At 54.5% G+C, this 20,478-nt stretch overlaps 6 protein-coding genes across 6 annotated transcripts; 5 read left to right on the top strand and 1 right to left on the bottom strand.

Moving 5' to 3' along the window:
• Positions 1 to 38: 38 nt before the first annotated feature.
• Positions 39 to 3,671, top strand: CHGG_06454 (uncharacterized protein; the record flags this gene model as incomplete). The annotated part of the gene is made up of 3 exons (XM_001222548.1): positions 39 to 484; positions 547 to 3,225; positions 3,449 to 3,671. 3 exons carry the CDS (start codon positions 39 to 41, stop codon positions 3,669 to 3,671), a joined length of 3,348 nt encoding a protein of 1,115 aa, XP_001222549.1.
• Positions 3,672 to 5,552: 1,881 nt separating this feature from the next.
• CHGG_06453 (uncharacterized protein) lies at positions 5,553 to 7,850 on the top strand (the record flags this gene model as incomplete). Its single annotated transcript, XM_001222547.1, has 4 exons — positions 5,553 to 5,567; positions 5,658 to 6,173; positions 6,231 to 7,588; positions 7,658 to 7,850. The coding sequence occupies 4 exons, from the start codon at positions 5,553 to 5,555 to the stop codon at positions 7,848 to 7,850; spliced, it is 2,082 nt and encodes a 693-aa protein (XP_001222548.1).
• Positions 7,851 to 9,328: 1,478 nt separating this feature from the next.
• CHGG_06452 (uncharacterized protein) lies at positions 9,329 to 9,513 on the top strand (the record flags this gene model as incomplete). The annotated part of the gene is made up of 2 exons (XM_001222546.1): positions 9,329 to 9,355; positions 9,415 to 9,513. The coding sequence occupies 2 exons, from the start codon at positions 9,329 to 9,331 to the stop codon at positions 9,511 to 9,513; spliced, it is 126 nt and encodes a 41-aa protein (XP_001222547.1).
• Positions 9,514 to 11,766: 2,253 nt separating this feature from the next.
• Positions 11,767 to 12,293, bottom strand: CHGG_06451 (uncharacterized protein; the record flags this gene model as incomplete). The annotated part of the gene is made up of 2 exons (XM_001222545.1): positions 11,767 to 11,981; positions 12,056 to 12,293. The coding sequence occupies 2 exons, from the start codon at positions 12,291 to 12,293 to the stop codon at positions 11,767 to 11,769; spliced, it is 453 nt and encodes a 150-aa protein (XP_001222546.1).
• Positions 12,294 to 13,452: 1,159 nt separating this feature from the next.
• CHGG_06450 (uncharacterized protein) lies at positions 13,453 to 14,593 on the top strand (the record flags this gene model as incomplete). Its single annotated transcript, XM_001222544.1, has 4 exons — positions 13,453 to 13,860; positions 13,914 to 14,048; positions 14,181 to 14,260; positions 14,320 to 14,593. 4 exons carry the CDS (start codon positions 13,453 to 13,455, stop codon positions 14,591 to 14,593), a joined length of 897 nt encoding a protein of 298 aa, XP_001222545.1.
• A 2,698-nt stretch (positions 14,594 to 17,291) lies between these two features.
• CHGG_06449 (uncharacterized protein) lies at positions 17,292 to 18,536 on the top strand (the record flags this gene model as incomplete). Its single annotated transcript, XM_001222543.1, has 8 exons — positions 17,292 to 17,320; positions 17,515 to 17,546; positions 17,638 to 17,682; positions 17,757 to 17,836; positions 17,897 to 17,919; positions 17,985 to 18,002; positions 18,112 to 18,314; positions 18,376 to 18,536. The coding sequence occupies 8 exons, from the start codon at positions 17,292 to 17,294 to the stop codon at positions 18,534 to 18,536; spliced, it is 591 nt and encodes a 196-aa protein (XP_001222544.1).
• Between the last annotated feature and the right edge of the window lie 1,942 nt (positions 18,537 to 20,478).

The raw sequence follows: 20,478 nt of genomic DNA, 5'->3' as shown, positions 1-20,478 counted from the left end.
TAACCGCATAGCCTTCACCCTGCCGCCGCCCTGTCGCCATGGGCAATGCTCAGTCCGCCGAGGCGCCCCGGAGGGCCTCCCAGAGACTGTCCAAGCCGAAGACGGGCAATCATGCGACATCTGGCCTGCTGAGCCCCGGTGCCTTTTCGAATAACTCCCGCCGTTATTCCAATGCCCCGCTGCCCAACCCTCCCGCACCATCTTCAGCGGTTGTCTCGACGCCAACAACGTCGTCTGCCGGCGAGGTATCGAGCGGTCTTGGCCAGCACATCGACGGTGTCATGCCGTCGCATCCAGCGCCGGCCTCACAGAAAGAATCCAAGCGGAGGAGCTTGTTCCGTTCTAGGTCAACTCGCGCTGCTGGTTCCACTCAGCCGAGCCATGCTGGTGGGCTAGGCTCGCGAATAGCGGACAGGATGAGCAGGACTAGCTCCATGACATACGAGTCTGCAGTGGCGTACTATGGACAGACAAATCCTGAGAGGTATGTCTTGACACCCTGTATCCCAAATGCTTCCATGACTGACCATCTTGATGTGTCTATAGTCAGTTGCCACGGGTCGAATCTCACAAGTCGTGGAACTACGACTTGACCTCGTACGAAGCAAAACGCCTACTCAATTTGGCCGAAGAACCGCAGCTCGAGCACACCGTAGCCATGTCAGAAAATAGGGCGATGACGGTCACGGAAACCACGTGGAAGAGTTCAAACCCGGCCCACCCGCCCAGCGCACCGATTACCCGTACAAACTCCGACGCCTCGCTGTGTATGCCGGTCCGGAGACGGTCTATCATTCGAACCCCCGGCGTAGCCACCCGGTCGAGTTCCATGCGTGACATTCCTCCCCCGCCACGCCCCAGCGTCCGCCATAGCCTCCCCCCAACGCCGAGCTTGTCACGGCAACACTCGGTGGAGTCGTACAGGAGCGGCATTATGTCAATGCCACCCCCCATTCTCGATTCGGATTCCGTGATGCGAGTGGCCACCCCGTGTGAAGACAAGTATTTGTCCATTGGGGCTTTCAAGCTTGGTTCGCTACGCATCACGAACGGCTCTCCCAGCCCAGTCACCCCGGACATCGATAATGCTCATGAAAACGGTGGCTGGGGTGCAGGCCATACCGTGGCACGGGATAACTACGCTTTGAGGGCACAGGGCAGCGAGGGTGGTGTCACCACTGTTGTCGAGGCGCAAGATTCCATACCGTCTCCCAAGTTTCTAAATCAGATCCGCCAGAGCCCGTCCTCATCGCCAACCCAGTCACAGCCGATGAGTCCTGCACTCCAAACAACGTCAAAAATGACGGCACAGGAGGCTCAACTTTTTGATCTCGAACCATCTCCAGAATATTCTTCGGTTGAGGTTTTGGACGTTCGCCTAGATCCCAACGCAAAACCACCACATACGCAGACCGAGCGGCCCGCGGGTGCTGGCATGACAAGGAATGATAGCGGCTTCGTTTCTACCGAGAGTCCAGCGTCTGAGGCTTCCTGCAAGCTCTTGGCCAAAGCGGATTCCGGGTACAGTTCAAACGTATCCCTGCGCTCGTTCCAAGTCAAACCTCGAGGCTCTGCGAATCGTCTAGTGCCGGCCGCCTCAGAGAAGCAACCACCGCGATCATCGAACCCTGGGGGCGGGCCGATGGGTTCGGGGAATCAAAACGCCTTGCATCAGACTGATGTGCTCTACCCAACGACCCCCGAAAGGGAATCGCCGCCGCCCGTACCCCCAAAAGATGCCGCTCGGTATTCTTCAGTTCCCCAGCCAAGACTGAACGGTACTCAAAACACAGTTCCCGTCGACACATCGGAGGAGAGTAGGGCGAACCCAACCCGGACAGCGATGCACGCTCTGAGCCCCATTGCCACCCGGGTGCCTCGACTCAGAGGGCCGATGTCACCGGGATCTGAGCTCCGCAGCCCAGACAGCTCCAAGTCGTCTATCTCGGACAAGCCAGGATCCCCGCGCGCTCGGCAACCCGGCCGTCTACAGCGGCTATTAAGCGGAGCTCGTCGTTCCACCGCTAGCCCGCCAACAACCCACGTCACGCACACTCCCGAACAAGACAGCGTTCGGCCTTTGCCCCAAGCGGTCCGGTTTCCTTCAGCAGCGAAGAGACTGGCATTGAAATCACGCTCCAGCCTCGATACTCTGAGAACGATTTTCAGTGTCGGAAGCACCGAGGCTAACCTTGACGCGATAAACACAGCGGATGGTCTCGACCCTATTTTGACTTCCAGCACCAACCCTATGGCACATGCCCTTACAAGAAAGCCGATAACCCGAAAACCGGTTCCAATTCGCCAGGAACTAACGGCAGACGGCACTCAAACTGCCAGCAACAGCCGTGCGAATGGCGACAGCTATGCCATATCCCCGGCGGACGCCCAGGCTCCCGTGCTCCCCGCGAAGTCGAGTAGGAGGACCCTGAGCCTTACATACCTTGGGGAGCGAGGAGCGGCGCTGGACCGTCGCGGGTCTGACTTGAGCTTCATCCACTCCACGGCAGACCTTCCTTCCCCTCCACTCCCCAGCCCAGTTGCTAAGGCAGTGTTGGCTGAGAGCAACAGTGGGACGCTCCAGCCGGCCACCACACTGAGGCGGCCCTTGTCCCTTCGCGTGCCGCCTAGTCTCAGCCGCAAAGCCAGCCGCGAGAGCATCCAAAGCTATCCTGTTGCACACGCCCTCACGAACAAATCCAGTATGGAGAGTATTCATAGTCGTTCCTCGAGCCAACCCGGTGTAGGAAGCAGTTTTGCACACTCGAGGACGCACAGCGGAGTCTCCATGGACCCCCGGCGGCTCCAGTCATTCCGGCAGCGCAGTCCTCAAACTTCGCCCTATAATTCTCCGGTTCGAGAGACACAGGCCGATCATGGTATGGCAGGCCAAGGCTCTCAAACTTTCTCTAGGAGCAGCAGTCGCCACAACTCTATCTCTTCGATCCACAGCGAGGGTGTTTATCGCTCCATGAACGCCCAGGGGTGGCAAATCCGAACGGCCCAACAAACCCTCAAACACCGCGCAAGCTTCGATGGCTACGGCTACCAGCAGTGGTTCCCCCAAGCCGGACACCCTCCGTCCATGTCGAACGGCTACACTACCCCCACCAGGCCGTCATATGGCCTGCACAATAGCGGGCAACTGGGTGCCGCTGCCACGTGGAGCAGGAGCCAGGCCGATGCCGCTGCCGGGCAGTGGTACCAGAGCGGGCAGAATCCCCCGTACGTGCCCCGGGGTCACTATCGGAACCGTAGCATGGGGGACCGGAGCGGACGGGGGCCGAATGTGCCATACCGCGTGCTCCACAGCTACAATTCCCCCGCGTACCGGCACGCCCCAATCTGGGGTTAACCGGTCCTAGTCTCCTTAACTGGATTACATTTCTTTTGTTAACATACATTCAAAACATGATATCCTGCATTGATGGCGTTACTGTCTTTTCAGCTATACCCAGGTGGCCGCCTCCAGGTGGAGCATATTCATCCTGATTTCCGTTCGAGCAAGCTTGCGCAGACAGCCAGCGGCTGAGAACAGGACCACAGGACTGTTCATACATTTGGATTTTGACGGCGAGGCCCTTGTTCGTTTCATATGTCTTTTTTTCTGGATTGGCAGGAGTCTCGTTACTTATACCCTGGAGACGCGGATTTCTGACATGGCGGATTGAAAATCTGGGTGGTTGGAAGGGAATGTGTATTATAGTAAAAGGAAAAGGTACAGACAAATGGGACAAGTGATATGAGAGTGCCGTGCCTTAAACTGAGACTTTTTGATACCTGACTTTGGAAGTGATCAATGGCGACCTCGGAGGGAGACGTGGGGGAGTTGCAGTGGCATGGTCGATGAGGGAGGGGGAGGGATGCGAACCAAATGGAAGCCGTGGCGCCCCGCCTCTCATGCAGCAGCACACTCCCTCATTGCTCGATCGTTGTATTTCCTGACAGCAAACAAACATCTTACCTCATCCCACCAACCGCATTTGCCGAGGGGCGTTTGAGGCGCACCCGCAGCCCACGATCGGCAGATCTCGTGGGCAACCTGGGATGTGTGGACGCTGGCGGGTGGCGTGGCGCTTGCTTGTCTGTCTGTGAAGCGAAAGTCTGGGGAACTGCCCGACTGCCCAAACTGCGGAGCGGGCAGGGCCGGCGGCGGCGGTTGTGGCTGTGGGATTTTGTTTGCTGTTGTGTTCTGTTGTTCCATGTTGGGGGCCGCGCAGAAGGCCATCTGTGACTAACTAACGGATACCACTGTGCTTCGGATGGTGATTGGGGCCGTGTTCAGTGAATGACAAATGGCGGGTTGCGCGACGGAGGATGGTTGGTGAGGGTTGGTTTTGGTTAGGTTGGGGGGGCCATTTGGCGGCCGACACTCCGCAGCGAGCGACAGATTTGTATGCACTAACTTGGAAACTCGGTGACTAGACTTTGGTAGTGATAGCTCTGGGGCACGCTTTAAGCCGCAGTGGGAAAATCAGGGCTGCTCGTTATGAATTGATGCTATTGGCGAGGATGGACCAGTCGAACCAAGTCTCCGGTTGGGCCGTGACAACAGCGTTCAATGGGCGACTGCCCACTTGCGGTCGGTGTCTCATCGGGAGGCTCAACTCGGGTTTTGCTGCTGCTGCTGCTTCATCGGCTACACTGCACAGCCACGAGGCCCGCTGTCGATATTGACTCGGTCGGTGCTCCCGAGTGTCGCAGCGCAGTGCGTACTACGACCTTGTTAATATGGCAGAATGCGATAGGGCTGATGGCGCATGCAATTGCGTTCCACACTTTGGGGCTCTTGAGACGACCGGACTGGAAAGTTTGGAGAAATGGCCCACTTTTGTTGCATGCACAGCCCTGGATGGTTGCAGGCAGTCGTTTACTGCTTGGACCCTGCAAACCATCGCGGCCTGGAACGCTTCAGCAAGATGAGATGCTGGTGAGATGAGATGAGACGAGGGTCCCGATCCCCACATTCGCTTAGAAAAAAGACGAACAGGTATTTTCATCTGAGTGGCCTTGGAAGTGCTTTGGGCAGTCTGTAGAGCCTCGAAACTCTGCCCAAATCCTGTCATGTTCGATGGATGAATGGGCAGCTTGTTAACATCGTGTCTTCCGAGGAGTGCTGCGCGCCGTCGAACCACAGCCCCGGGCCACCCTCTGGCGACCGTTTGGCGAAGCAATTGGCCGGAGTTCAAACCTCAGGCTGCGGGGATCGCTCGAGGGCCCCACATCACCCGCTGAGCCATTCCCGGTATTGCTGACATCCTTGTCGGCCGCTGCATTTTAGACACCCCCTTGGTCCTATTTTCTTGAACTGAACGGATTCCTCCTTCCTCTGTCGACTACATTTTGGTCTGACATTAAAACCCTACGATACGGGCTTTGCGTCAGGTTCACCGCTTGCAGCCGCCCGTCCTACGAGGCGAACCGGCTGCCGTTCCCCCAAGACCGATGTCCTGACTGACAACTTTCCCCGACGCCAACCGCGCGAGGCTGCGGTGCCAATACCGAGCTGCTTAACTTTCTGCCAGGTTGTCAATTGACACTTTTCCGCCAAAATGGGCTTTCTTTGTGTATGTTCCTGACAAATATACTCTCGATATTCGAATCATTGTGTATTCGAAAGAGATGAGACAAGTGCTGACCAGGCTATTCATCTCCAGTTTCGCAGGGAAGAAAAGTCGAACTTCGTCCGTCGCATGACTACCACCTTCGGACTCGGCGCACCTCCCCATGGAAGGCATGTTATGCGGGAGGTTATCGTCACGGCACTCGCCTTCAACGTCAAGGCTCTCACTGGCGTCCAGATCATTTCGAGTTTCCACGAGTGTTTCAAGAAGCACGTTAGGCACGTTTACGACGATATAAACCCGCGCAAGGACAGCGCTCTTCTACCACGCGAAAGACTCGAGGCCTTCCTGAGAGAGACACAGGGAGTCGAGCCTGGATTCCTAGATGCCAAGGAATTTCAACCCCAAAGACCCGGCTATTACAGGTTCGACGAATTCTTCTGGCTATGGAGCCAAACCGAGTCGGCCTGGCGAGCGGCCGGGGAGCAGCAGCAACAAGAGGTCGATGCAACGCGCCCAATTAGCAACTATTTTATTAGCAGCAGCCACAATACTTACCTTGAAGGCAACCAACTTTCTTCCAAGAGTTCAGCTGAGGCTTACCGTGCTGTAAGTACCACGTACGCTTGCACTGCCTGGTAACAGATTACTGACAAGCATCCGTAGGCTCTAAGGAATGGTTGTCGTTGCATCGAAATCGACGTCTGGAACGGATCCGCTCCCCGAACACCGTCCAAGTCGCCGAATCCAGGACATAAGAGACACTTTTCGTCTGGTTCTCTGCCCCGTTTTGCCGGAGAGAAGCTTGATGCGCTTGTTGGCTCCAGGATAAGCCGAGGTCATAGCCGTAGCCCGAGTGCCGTCCAGGGACCTTTCCCCCAGTTAGATCCTTGCGAGAGCGGTACCACCCTGGACCCAAAGGACTTGGGCGACCGTCTCGAAAAATCTAGAGACTCGTCACGGTCGAACCACAGAGCCGAGCCGGTAGTGCACCACCACGGCACAATGACCTCGACCGTAGGTTTCCGGGAAGTGTGCCGGGCCATTCGGGAAAGTGCGTTTGAAAAGAACCCCCTTCCCATCATCATCAGCCTCGAGGTCGGTGCGGACTGGGAGCAGCAAGAGGTCATGGTCAAGATCATGAAAGAAGAATGGAACGGGCTGTTACTAGACAAGCACTTCGATTCCTGCGATCCGCTTCACCGGCAGCCGCGGCTAGAGGAGCTGTACAACAAGATCCTGATTAAAACGAAACGTTTTGATGATAGCCGCATTGAGGGTGATCTGGAGAGGGGGCGGAGCATCTCAATCCCCGCCCTCAATGGAAAGCCACCCATCTGCCGAGCGCTCTCCGAGTTAGCGATATACACACACAGCCAGCATTACACCGACGACAGCTCTCTAGACACTTGCCAGGCACCAAGCCACATCTTCAGCCTCAGCGAGGACAGTTTCGAAGCGCTAACCGAAGATCACAACAAACTACAAAAGATGCTCAAACATAACCGTGACTTCTTCATGCGCATCTACCCCAAGGGCCTGCGCGTTGATAGCAGCAACCCGGACCCGAGCTTCCATTGGCGCAGGGGGGTGCAGATGGTGGCCATGAACTGGCAAAAGAGCGACGAGGGCATGCTAATCAACGATGCCATGTTCGCCGGCACCAACGGTTGGATCCTCAAGCCGCCGGCCCTGCTCAGTGACAACACCACCTCCGAAATGTACCTCATGTCCGGCATGCCCCGCAAGACCCTCGACCTACAGATCACGATCCTGGCGGGGCAGTTCCTGCCCCTGCCGGGCGACCGCAAGAGCAGCGGGTTCGGAATCAAGTCTGATCGGAGTTTCAGGCCCAAGGTCAAGGTCGAACTGCACGTCGAGAAGGCTGAGAAGCCACAGCGTTCCGTAGACTGTGCGCGGGAGACGGTGACCGCCCGCACCGAACACCCTGACTGGGGACGCGAGGCGAAGAGCCTGGATTTCTTTGGCGTGAAGCAGGTGGTGGAGGAGCTCAGCTTTGTGAGGTAAGCGACGATTGGACTACATCCCGGCTATGGTACTGGAATGGAAGCTAACGCAAGGTTGGTGCACAGGTTCAAAGTCTCCGATGGCTCGGGCAACTTTAGCAGCGACGTGGTTGCCTGGTCTTGTATTCGTTTGGATCGCCTCCAGCAGGGGTATCGGTGTATTAATCTCTTCCATCCGGCTAAGCGCAGCCCCCTCGAAGGGAAGCTGTTTGTCAAGATCAAGAAGGTCTTGAAGGGGCAGGGGGTGTCGGTTGCTTAGGGCTCTTAGGAGCTTACCTATCTACCGGTGGTTTCCCTAGGCGGAATCTTTGGCGGAATCTCTCAAGTTTTGGTTCTCGTATATCACTTTTTGGCTACTTACGGCATAGGCAGCCATTTTCCAAGTTGGCCTGGTATCGGGATTTTGGGATACACATGGGCAGGTTGGCGCACACTGCCGCCGCAACACTGAGGGTGGGTTTTTGGTTTACAGGACATACTTGGGCGGCGGGCTTCACAGTCATGGGCCGGCTACTTTCTTTCGCTCCTTTTTCTTTTGGATACGGCTGTCACTTAGATATATGGCGGCGAGCGAAATGCTTTTGCTGGATTGCGCAGGATACCCAATAAAGCTAACTTTCTTTTGCGCCTGGTTTCCCTCATGACCCATATCCATTTTCCGGTACTTTTCATCAGTCTTCTGAACAATACCTTGCCCCTTGCGGACCTTGAGGGTAACGGGTGTGAGGTTTCTTGTTGCCTGTCAGATATTACAAATTCAGGGGTCGAGGGTATTGGAGAGCTCCGTTTGCAACAGTTCAAAGGTTAGTAGGATCGCATTTGCTTTTGTTGGTGTCAACTGCTTCTCGTCAGTTTTCAGGTCTGCATAACAGCGCTAACACAGACATATTTTTAACTTGTCAGTTTCTTCATGCGCCATGACAATTTCGTCTTCTAGCGTGACTATTATCGGAAGATCGCATGACAGCGTGGGCGGCCGCTGGGGAAGCAACATATATCCGTAGAGCTGTATCCTTGCAGAGCGAACGCTGTGCGACTCGGGCCGTTTTCGTGATGTGACATATCCCTTTTGGATTGGTCGATCCTTCCGGAGGCCAGCTTTCGTTTGCTACGTGCTGCCGCTGCTGGCCGGTAAGGGTTCCGGATGGTTTGACAGTGGCTAGGATATGTTGATTTGGGTCGGGCCTGGGTTTCCTCTGCTGCTCTGGGGAGCAGAATAAAAACCCCTGACAAACGGAACGACTGGCTGTCGAGGGTTGGAGGGTTGCTGTGTAACTTTTCATATTTGTTGTTTGAGTGGCATCGCGTGTTGTATCCTTGTGAGTTCAAGGTTATTGGCGGGTCAGCTTCCATTCAAATCCAGGTCCCCTCCATGAGACCCCCCAAATCTAGTTCGGGTGAGAAGCCCCGGAAGCACCTCATCATGAGCCGGACACTATCGCCGGTTGGCACCAAGCGTCGTTGATCTTTCTTCCCCGCTTCCGTTAGGCAAAAAAGCGCGGCCAGCTCGGCCAGCACAGCAGCCGAGAGTGCCGCCCGTCCCCTATCCTCCGTAAGAGTCGTGCCACGGAGAGTATTTTTTTGTCGGCTATAAAATATCGAACCCCTTCCCTCTGCTGTTCGCTTCCATTGACTCCCCTCTCAAAACAACACTCGGCAGTAAGAACCCCCCTCCACAGAATCATCGATATCACAACCAACTGTCAACCTTCCCCGAGAGCACCTCGCAAACCCACCATGCCCGAGCTCACCAAAACGGCAAACGTAAGTCGACACTTCCACCAAGTAGCACTCACATCGCTGACATACCTTTCCCGACGCAGACCCTGCCTGGTGTCCGCTGCCCGACCTGTGCCATCAGCGGGGTGGAAGTGTGGGTATTCGAGGGCCGGCTCTGTGTGTACTGCGGCACACCCTGCTAAGGGCTGTCAAGAGATGGGTTGGCTCTGACGGATGTTGGGGGGCGGGCCTGGACTGGCCTGGCCTGGCTTTTGGATGTCGGGCTGGTGTTGCTCCAGGGCGGGAGTTGAGGGTCGGTTTGGTTGGGTTGGGCTGGTTGTCTTGGCTCGGAAGCTGTGCGATTAACGTATGTGATACCCACCCCATTCGGACGGGTCTGGTCCTCGTTGGGTGATGCGTCCACCATCGACAGGGCGTATCGATGGTGAGCGGCCGTCCAACGAAGAGCACACCTGGTCTATCAGGGTATCGCGCTAGTGGATTGCAACCCAGGTCTACAGTGGTTCTATGTAGGGCGAATGAGCATCAGGGTTGCAAATTTTGGGTCCAACACCAGATCCATCCCGACCCTAAAATGCTGCGGTGGAACACAAGCTTGCGTTCTTGTGGTTTCCCAGGTACCTAGGTAGGTAGGATAGCACCGGCAAGCGCGATGCACCTTCGAGCGCGTGCCTGCCAGTGATTGGGATCTAAGATCGGAATATGACGCCGTATCTACGTGCTCAGTTCATCAAACTTCATGCCAAACGTAGCACAGACAGATTCCACCCCAAGTCCTGACAACTTCGGTTGTGCAGAACTCGGCGCATCATCCGGGAAGAGTGTTAGTTGTTGGCGTTGTCGACGGACCGGGAACCCGACCCACCCCAGCGGCCCCACCGATGGCCACCAATGGGTGGATTAGTAATACACTGGTAGAAATTTAACGACCATAAAAATGCTGCCCTCTGAAATTTTCCTTCGCAACAGAACAACTACAAAACAATTTTGTCGGCAACTCAATGCTGTGCGCCGCATACTCGACGGGACCGCCCGACGGTATTGAGAATATCCCCACTAGGGTAATCTCGAGTTTTTAAAAATATCTCGATCATTGGCACTTGCAATGCAGTGATCCGATACACAAGGTAAGTCGGGGTTGGACGGCAACCATCAGGAATCGAGCTGCCTCGTTCCGCTCTGCCTGCTGCCCCTCAGCAACACACCATCTCGCCTACTCAAGGTACGTTCGCATCTCTTCTTGTCATACCCCCAGCATCTTCACCGCGTTGTCGTCATGATGAGCGTAATTTGCGATTGATACCGCTTGGATGGCCCCCTTTCGCCGGGGCGGCTAAATCCGGCGGACACATGATAGTCATTTCTTACATATTCTGAACACCACGACATCACCCCGCTCTTATTGCACCCATACCACCGCTTGGTCATAGACGCTTGACTAACGGGTCATCAGACATAGGAAACCTGGAATGTTAAGGTTTTGGGGCCCGCGTCTCTCGTGGTTCGGTATCGCCCGCAGTGCTTGGGTGGGAGAAACGAACATCGGAGCTGGGTTGAACTAGTTATCATAACTTGGAATCAATCTGCATACTTGATACTATTTCCCGCGATCTCATTTTGATATTTCCTGTGTCCCTGGCGACCCGAGTAGAGCGATTATCTGTCTATTCGACTCTCTGCTGTATGTGCTAGCCTGATGGAGTCGTGCCCGCCTCCGCGGATGCTACTACCGTTCGTCGTTGTGAAAGGAGGAAGATGATGCCTTGAGGCCAAGCTCAGGAAACTGAAATGAAGGCTACCCTGACGGTACGGCCACCTGGATCATCTCAGGAAGCCGCCTCCTTGCCAAATCTGCCATTTTGTGTTCCCATTTTGGTAATTTGTACTAGGAGATAAGTCAACACGCTCGAGATCTATAATGTGATGGTATCTAAAGGGAGGTGCTAATAAAAGATCAAGTCGATATGCTTGGCTGTGTCGTCTTCATATCTCTCCTTCAGTGCCTCTCTGCACAACAATTTCGCAAGAGGTAGCATCGTTTCCCTCATGTCCACAATGCCTCGCTTTTTCTGGTCGATGTGCGAGGCATCCACCACGATCCTCTTCAAATTCTCGAGGGATAAAGCATCTGGGGCCCGTTAGCAAGGATACTCTTGTGGGATGATTTGGTATCGTACCGTTCTCAATCAGGTCGATCAGACGTTGTGGCGTCCCGACTGCGATCCCGGTCCGGCTCTTCTGTAGGAATGAGACTTGCTCTTCGAGTTTGAAGTGTTTCGCAAACTGAGCCCCGTTAGCTGTCATCTTGTTCCGTTAACATGCAAAGTGGGAAGAGCTTTCTTACCAGCTTCGCTACGGAGTTGTCCTTCTTCTGAAACTTCCTCACCGCCCTACGCCTCGAGGTTAGCCCATCTAAAGTCTTTGCATACCCTACCCTAGCTGGGTCTCGACAACTTCAACAATCGTTCATACCTAACAAGATCGGCCGCCCTCAATCCAGCGCCCGCCACGATGAGGGTGTGTGGCGATCCATTCTTTTTGGGCGCGCGGTCCAACTTCTCTGACTCCCCCGCGAACGCCTCCAAAAAATCGGCCAAGTTCTCCAGCGACCGCGGCTTCTCCCACGATGTGCTGTCCTTGATATGGTTCGCTTCATCCCCATCGTTAGCCTATCAGTCGTTCAGCAATGGCCACAAGCCATGACCGCCAGCCCTGAGCACTCACCCGAAATGTACAGATCCGACAGCTCGACCGGGCTTAGATCTGTCCCGAAGCGGCGTGTCTTCTGGGCGATGTAGTCTGCGGCCAGCTGGCCGTCCATCCGCTCGAAAGCCCGGTTCAGGCCCGCTTCCACGTCCAGGTCGCCTTCATCCTCCCGCACCTTCTTCTGCTTCTTTTGCTTCTTGCGCGGCTTGTCGTCGTCCTGCACCTTTCTCTTTTTGCTCTGCTCCTCGGTTGTCATGTTGCTTGCCGATGTGGAGGTCGTCTGTTTAGTGAGGCGACGTGAAAGTTGTTTGTATCCGGTTTTTGGTCCAAATAGATTCTTGTGAGATAGACCGATGTGATATTGTTGGCCTTGATTGTTGATGTTGTCAAATGTTCTTCAACAATGGAAAGTGAGGTTGATTGTGAAAATGAACGAGATTCAAGACCGGGCAAGCAGCATCTGTCTCAATCATTTGCACCGAAAATTCTTAGATGGACAGTACGAATTGAGGATGCTCACTTTATACACTGTATTTTAACAGCCAATACGGCAAGGTTGGCACCTGCCGCCCACATATTTAGCTCCAGAATACACAGTGCGGAGCACTTTGTCCCCCGAAACTTAGGTGTTCAGGAACTGGCGTTTTCAACACCTGCCTGAGCTTGGTTTTGTGCCCGTCTGCATTATCCCACCCAGGCACCCAGGCATCTGAAAAGCTTCGTGGTGATTACCTTAGTATTTACATTTAGACGAGGATGATGATTCCATAGTAATCGAGTGGTATCTCCCCGTTCAAAAATGTGACATAATCGATTCCAGATAACTAGCAAGCTCGATGCGCGGGGGTAAAAACATGCCCGGCCCAGGAGATCCGATCGCCCGTCCTCTTTGTCTCTCAACTCAACTCGAGGTGTATCTCACCGGCCTTCGGTAGACATTATACCTCAGGCTTCCATACTCTCATTTTATTACCGTCTCACCAAACACCCTTTGCGCCTTCATGGCTCCCCAGACGGACATCCCTGTTGTATGAACGAACCACCTCCCAACTCTTCTTATCTCCATGCCCACGGGTACTAATACCTCCATACAAACTGAAGGCAGCTAATGTATTAGGAGTGAGTGCCGAACCTCTGTTCGCCCCTTTTTACGGTTGACAGGTACGCTGACGCCCTTCGCCGAATAGACAATCGGCACAGGTGAGAGAATTGGCCCCTAGTTCAACAACAGCTTAAAAAGACGTCGAAATTAACATATGGAAGTGTAAGCATCCACCAGCTGGGATGGGGGATACCCGCGTTTCAAAAAGACATGCTCATTCATTTTCCAGATTCTGGTGTATCCAGGTCAGCCCTTCCCCTCCCTTCGCCCTCATTTCCCAGCCACTGACCTCTCTCCAGCTCGTCCCCCAAATATGGACCAACTGGCGAACAAAAAAGACAGACGGCTTGCCGGGTTTGATGATGTTTCTTTGGGTTCTATGTGCGTACCCATTGGGCCATCCAAACGCCGTACCTGCTACCTATGGCCCTTGAGTCTGACCAGATTCGCAGGCGGCCTTCCATTCGGGGTGTATGCGATTGCTCAGAACTTTAACATACCTCTCCAAGTGCAGCCGCAGATCTTCATGGCTCTTTGCCTCGTGTCATGGGCGCAGATCCTTCTTTACCATCGGTACGGTACTTTTTGGGGGTCTCATCCAAGGGGACAATCACTGATGCTGCATGATAGCAACTGGCCTGCGTGGAAGGCTTCGCTGTTGGGTCTTGCGGTAGCCATCATCTTCGCGGGTGTTGAAGCCGCGCTGATACTCACGTTAAAGGTAGGCTGTATATGGCTCCCAAAGCGCCCAGCTCACGAATTCAACCCCGTTAGCCGATATACGACCGAGGCAACGAGGTCCCGATCATGGTAGTAGGGATAATAGCTGCCGTTCTCCTCGCCGCCGGGCTTCTCCCACCATACGGAGAGTTGTGGAAGCGGAGGGGGAGAGTAATCGGAATCAACTGGGTAAGGGATCCCGAAGGCGCTTCCAGATGAGATGTGATTGTTGAGTGGAGCAGGTCTTCCTCGCGATGGATTGGTCCGGCGCATTCTTCTCACTCATGGCTTTGGGTAGGCATATCTATCTAGCTCACGCAGGGTTCCTTTATTGATGAGCTGACAAATGCAGTTACCCAAAATACCTTCGACGTCCTCGGGGGCGTCCTCTACATCGTGTGGTAAGTGGCTCACATTACGGTTTGCATCATAACTCAGAATTCTGACCGAAATCACCCAGCTGTATTCTGGAGATTGGCATCTTCTCATCTCACCTGATATGGCTGGCACGGACACGGAAGATCCGGAAAGCAGCGGCTGCCGAAGGGAAAACCTTCGACGATGTTGCCGCAGAGCATGAGATGCATGGGACCCCGTTCAAATTCGCTGAGAGGAAGGGACAAGGCCTTAGACTTTGGGGTAGTGGCACCTCCAACAAACCGAGCGGCAAGACACAAAGGATACCCACAGACAGTGGTGAGGCGCAAATGCAAGACGTGAAGCGAGATTCATAACTTGATACTTTATCTTATCTAGACCTCACATTACGCTACTTCCTCCAGGACTTGAATCGTTAGAGATATCTACGGGATTTAAAAGACAACTTGTCTTTCCGAAGTTGGACCATCATAGCTCGGGATCAGTTGGTTCTTTGTCCATCCCACTATCAGACCGATGGTTCTTGAGTTACCAATGCTTACTATGCCATTGTTGGATAGGACTTCCTAATCCCGGCACGCCGTGACACGTGCGGTAAAACGTAACATGAGAAATTTCTCACTTTATGACCTGGCCGTGGGGTGCATATACCGGTGAAAAGGGAATAAAGCATCACACCCACGGCCAGCTCCATTGGCGTCACATTCATTAGGCCGGAACACATATCAGGGCCCAAATCTGATGCATCAGAAAAAAAGTACTGCTTGTGACCGCCCATCGGGGCGAACAAGAACAAACACATCAAGATACGAGCTGCGGCGTAACACGGCGTTCGGGTCTTGGTGCCCGACTCAGTACGATCTCAAGTTGTGGCCGATTTTCCGCGATGCCATCGATGGTGAAGAGAGGTGTGGAGAAGCGGATTCGAAGAGGACCGCAAAACCCCCACGCGCCGCTGTGTAACTACCGGAACTGTCGTGGGGGACGGTTCTGGTTGGTCGACGAGTTGATGAGGCAGTCCAAGATACCACCCGAGCCATCCAAGACGCCCGCACTTTCAGCGCTTAAGGGAGTGGGATTGAAACAACCAGAGAGCTGTTCGCCACAGAGGCAGATGGGGTTGTCCGTGTGGAAAAAGTTGTGCTAGGTTGTGCAGCGTGGCGGGCCTCTCGGCGGAAACTTGAGGAACATTTACAGGAAGTTGAGGCACACTTGGCCGTGTTGTGTGTGAGTGTGTTACACCAGCGCCACCGGCCAGTGCTTGTTGGCGATCAAACGAATGACAATGATGTCAGACGTGAGCTTCGAGTCCCCAGTAAGAGACCAAAACCGGTGGATGTAGATCGGGGCGATTTAGAAAGTGGCGGAGACCGGGGAAAGATGATGAGCACTGGTGAGGTGGTGCAACTCGAAAGCCTGGAAGGAGCGATTGGCCTCTTCCGTGTGTTGCGCGGAGGAGCGGCTTCCTGTTTGCAGCAGTTGCTGCCCGTCCAACTGCAAGTTGGAGACCCTGGCGTGTTCCTGCATTTAATGTATGTACCTACTTTGTGCCGTCTATCCACACAACAATGCGGTGTGGCTACCAGAGTTGGCTTGCATCCACAGCGGATGTCGTTGGTTGAGAGCAGGGGGCAACATGGGATGGAATTGGTTGAGCATGTTGAACATCCATGCAGCTTTGTTGCCCTGCGTCGGTTCTGGTCCGGAAGCAAAGCTGTTGCAGCATGACAAGTCCCGTTTTGGTCGGTCCATCAGCCTCGCTTGTGTCCTGATCCATCCAGTCACTTGGGTTACCGTCCTGCAAGCCTCTGCAACTGTTGTGCGTCAGTCCCGGAAGGTGCGCGCACGGGGCAAGGAAGGGGGGAAAAAAGACAAAAGGGAGGCTTGTCCTCCGAGACACTTGGTGGACTGAAGCGGTATGCGGCGGTATATCACTATTGCGTTGCTCGAGCACCATCTACAGTCTCAAGACAGTGTAGAGTTGCTCGCTATTTTTGTTGGCTAGAGCGTGTGCGATCTCGCCTCGGCGCCGATATTGATCCCAAACACGAGAAGGTCTAGAACCTCTCTACCTTTCTATTCGCAGCTTCCAGGCTCAGATCGGACCAATCCGGCCACAGACCGACCGGTTTCTCCATCCGCCCCGCGTCAGCCAGCGCCGTGGCTCCGGATTCGCTCGGGCCAGGCCAGGGAGATCGACTGTTTGGTTTCCACTTGAGCTGCGCGAAAGTTGCATCGTCGGTACGAAGTTACGCTTTTAACGTCTATTGTGTGTGTGTGTGTGCTCGCTCGCGTGTGTCTGTGTGAGAGAGAGAAGAGGTACGAATATCGCCTTGCCATCGTCTGGATATTACAACACACAACAGCCCATACATCCATTTTTTTTTCTTTTTTTTTACCTCGCTTGATCGCGTCTCCGACCGAACAAGTTCATCCCAACCTACACTAGTTAGCAACCTAGCCCTGCAGGGTCGTCCGAACGTTCACTAGGGCATCCCAACGACCCAACGACCCAACGACCCTACGCTCGGTCCCTGCGCACGCACGGTGCAGCCGGCAATCGGCGACGCTCAACCGCTCGCTTGTCGATTCTCACGGCCCGCTAAAACTGCCGCTCCGGCTGGCCTGCGAATCCCGTTCCTCCGCGCTTGTGTACCCCTGCCCCCCCGGGGCGTCGCTCGCAGCCCCCAATTTTTGTCGGTCGGGTCCCAGCGCCGCCGCCGCCCTCTGGAAGTCTTGGGGGTCCAGGGTTCCCAAAATTTCTGGGCCAAGGGGAGAAAGAATCACATCTCGTCCTTCCCCTTCCTCCCAGTCCAACCGATTTCCCTCCCCACCCGATTCCCGAATGTCCTGTGTCGACGCCGGTTGGTTTCTCTGCATGTAGAAGCCTCTGGCCTAGTGACCCGCCGCATCCGCCCTTTCGGCGTCCCGTGAGGAGCTGGCGCGAAGAGACCCGGTGAAGAAGGACGGGGAAAGAGGATCCAGGTGCGAAGCGTCACAAGCGCGTCGCCGGCCTGCCATCCATTTGTCTGGGGTGGATCGATTTCGGGGACAATGCCGTCGAAATTCAGCTACCAACCTTGGTGAGCAGAGCCCCCTTTTTTTCAATTCCAAGTTTTCTAGGATTCCGTCTGATCTCGACGAACGAACTTCGGGTCATCCCGACCGAATCCCGGCCCTTCCTTGTCTCCATTCTTTCCACTCTCATCCTAACAATGCCTGCCTTTTTTATTGAGGTTTTTGGGCAACATCGTCATGCTAACATATTGTGACTCAGTCGGGAATTCAATGTGGTCGTTCTGGGTGCAGGTGTGTCCACTCTGGCTCCCCCCTGAACAGCAGAGAGAGAAACCCTTCTTCTGCCAAGACCTTTCATCACATGCAACATCTGCTGACATAGGTTCCTGCTTGCGAAAAGGTGGCGTGGGGAAGAGCTGCTTGACTGGTACGTGCTGCAGAGGCCCCCACATTTGGGGAATCCCCTGAACCCCTTTCGTTGCTGACCGTGTTTGTCAACAGCCCAGTTCGTACACAACGAATGGATTGAGAGCTATGATCCTACCATTGAGGACTCGTACAGGACGCAAAGGGCCGTTGATGTAAGTCGCGTCTAAGATCCTCTAATCCCGGAAGCATAACTAACATGGTTTGTGACCCAGGGCCGTCAAGTAATGTTGGAGATGTAAGTTTCGAGCAACTCCATTTGGGGTGGAGTGTTGAATTAACACATAACCAGTCTCGATACAGCTGGCACGGAGCAATTCGGTAGGTGCCATTCAGCATTCAAGTTTCCGTTTACTTCACTAACACCACGCGCAGTGGCCATGCGAGATTTATACATGAAAACCGGCCAGGGCTTCCTCTTGGTATTCAGCATAGCGTCGAGGACCTCGTTTGAGGAACTAGAAACGCTCCGAGACGACATAATCCGCATCAAGGATGATGAGGACATCCCGATCGTGATTGTCGGAAACAAAGCCGACCTGGAGGATCAAAGGGCGGTGGATCGTGCCAAGGCCTTCTCCCTCTCCCAGCGGTGGAGCGCTCCCTACTATGAAGCCAGCGCCAGGACACGAAGTAGGTACCCACCCAGCAAACGGCGGAGCCGCAGACTGACTGACATGGCTATCTACTTTAGCCAACGTCGACGAGGCCTTCATTGACCTTTGTCGACAAATGCTGCGACGGGACGACAGCCCCGACGACATGCGTGACGATCCCTATCCTCTACGGGCAGAAGACCCAGCCGCGAAAAGACGCCGCAGGAAGAGGCGAAAGGAAAAGTGTGCCATCTTATAAGCTCGCCCCTTGCGCGCGCTCCTCCGCCTTGCGCGGGTTCCTCTGGCTTGGTTGGTCGGGTGAGCCGGACATGGAGCTATGAACGACGAATGATCTACGGACGCCCGTCATGATGGATATGAACTCGGACCTTGAGGAGTTTGTTGTTGTTCAGATTCTAGCGCTTCACGCCTTCTTGACATGTATTCATTCCGACCTGGGCCGTGGCGCTTCCCTGGCTGTTTTGAACAAGCTGACATTGCGATGCTGACCATCTTCTTGACGCTCGCAGCTGTCCCTACCTTCCTTCGGGAGTGTGGGCCCCATCGCATTCGAGATAATCTCTTCCAAATGCATTTTATATTTTGGATAAAGATCCTTTGCCCGCCCCCCGCGCCGCACCACTGCCGGTGCTAACTTAGTGCATACTTTGTATTGTTGTCCTACATCCTGCTTGGGTGCCTGGCATAACAGTTACACAATACAACATACGTGCGCGCTTACGCAAAAGGGGCTCTCGAGCTCAAAATAGAGATCCAAGCGACCGTCATCCGACATCTGGGTCGGCTAGGGGCCGCATAGATACAGGTGCATCTATGTATGGACCCTATCCTGCGCTGTATTCTTGGGTACATTAGCGCAGTCCAAACGACATGAAGGCTTTCCCATTGTTTCCCACCTGATGGGTTGTCTCGGAAGTTTTCAAGAAGCCAATGTCGCTATAGGAACGAGTAGAAGATGGGTAGGCCTATTGGCCCGTTGCACCTCCCAGCAGCGAGGTTCATATTCTTGATACGGCGACTCCAATCGCCGTCGAAAGATGTTTTAGGAGGTAAGGTAGTTCAGGTTTGTGAAGGTCGTTTGTTCAGGGTTTCGAGGGTTCCAAGGATTTTTCAGGGTTGTCCGGGTGCGCGATCTCATTCGATGCAACCCCATAGCCCCACCTGCCCTGCCGAGCGCTGCGGGTTCCTGCGAGTGACTGCGCTAGCGTTTTCGATTGAGCGTCAGACCCCCCCCCTCTTATCCATATCGTTCCGCCATTGGTTTGCAATCAGACCCGGGACCTGATGGGTCACTGCTTCCTGCTGTCTGACTTTTCGGTGACGTGACGCCGCACCCAAATTTGACGCCGTAATTTTAGACTGCACTTGCCATCTGTCGAAGGCCGTCATTTTCCGAGCGTCATTGGCTTGTCAACTTGTACTGGGAAATCTCGAACCAAAACATTGAGGGCGAATCATCCGAGTGGCGCACGGACGCTGCTCCTCTTTCAATTTGTGAGGTGATCGGTTTCGGTTGACATCCTGTCTCCACCATAGGTGGTGCGCAAAGCACTTCTCGCGTTACAATCCAAGGCCGGTCAAGACGGCTGAGCAAATCGCGCCGGCAACACTCTTTCGCATCATCTTTTCAGTTTCTGTTTTCTGCGCCGCAGGGATATGGCGCCGTCACAGTCAGCCGAGCCCTCCATATCACAGTGCCTTTTCCCTCGGTATTGTGGGAGAGGTTTGGCCTGCTGGTGCCACGGTTAGTTAATCCATCGACTAAAACCCACACGTTGTTTCGTCTCCAGTTTCCAAAACCAACTGTGTGGCTGGATCCCAGCAACTTCCGTTGCGACTCTGCCTAGCCGTTTTTGGCACCGTCCTCGATGGTGAGCCCGCCGCGCTCGCGAGTCTCCCGAATGCTGCCTTCATCCTTGTTGACCATCCTTCATTTCCATCTTGGCCTGGGGGCGTTGAGGCGGTCCTCCTCCGACGGCTGCAAGGGGCCTGTATCACATCCCTCACTGGTGCGGTCGGGGCCTTGCACTTTCTGTCTTTCTCGACCGTTGTCATCTGTTTGTTCCATTCTCTCTCGTATCCTTTTCTGCGTCAAGTCCTGTGATCCTGTGACCCGGGTGTGGCGGTTTGTTGCGGGTAGACTTTGCAAGTTGTCATCGTCTGAACTTCTCAGCATCTCC

Source organism: Chaetomium globosum, genomic scaffold (assembly GCF_000143365.1).
Source record: "Chaetomium globosum CBS 148.51 scaffold_3 genomic scaffold, whole genome shotgun sequence".
Taxonomy (NCBI): Eukaryota; Fungi; Ascomycota; class Sordariomycetes; order Sordariales; family Chaetomiaceae; genus Chaetomium; species Chaetomium globosum.
Note: the sequence above shows the minus strand (reverse complement) of the source record. Positions and strands in the feature narration are given on the sequence as shown.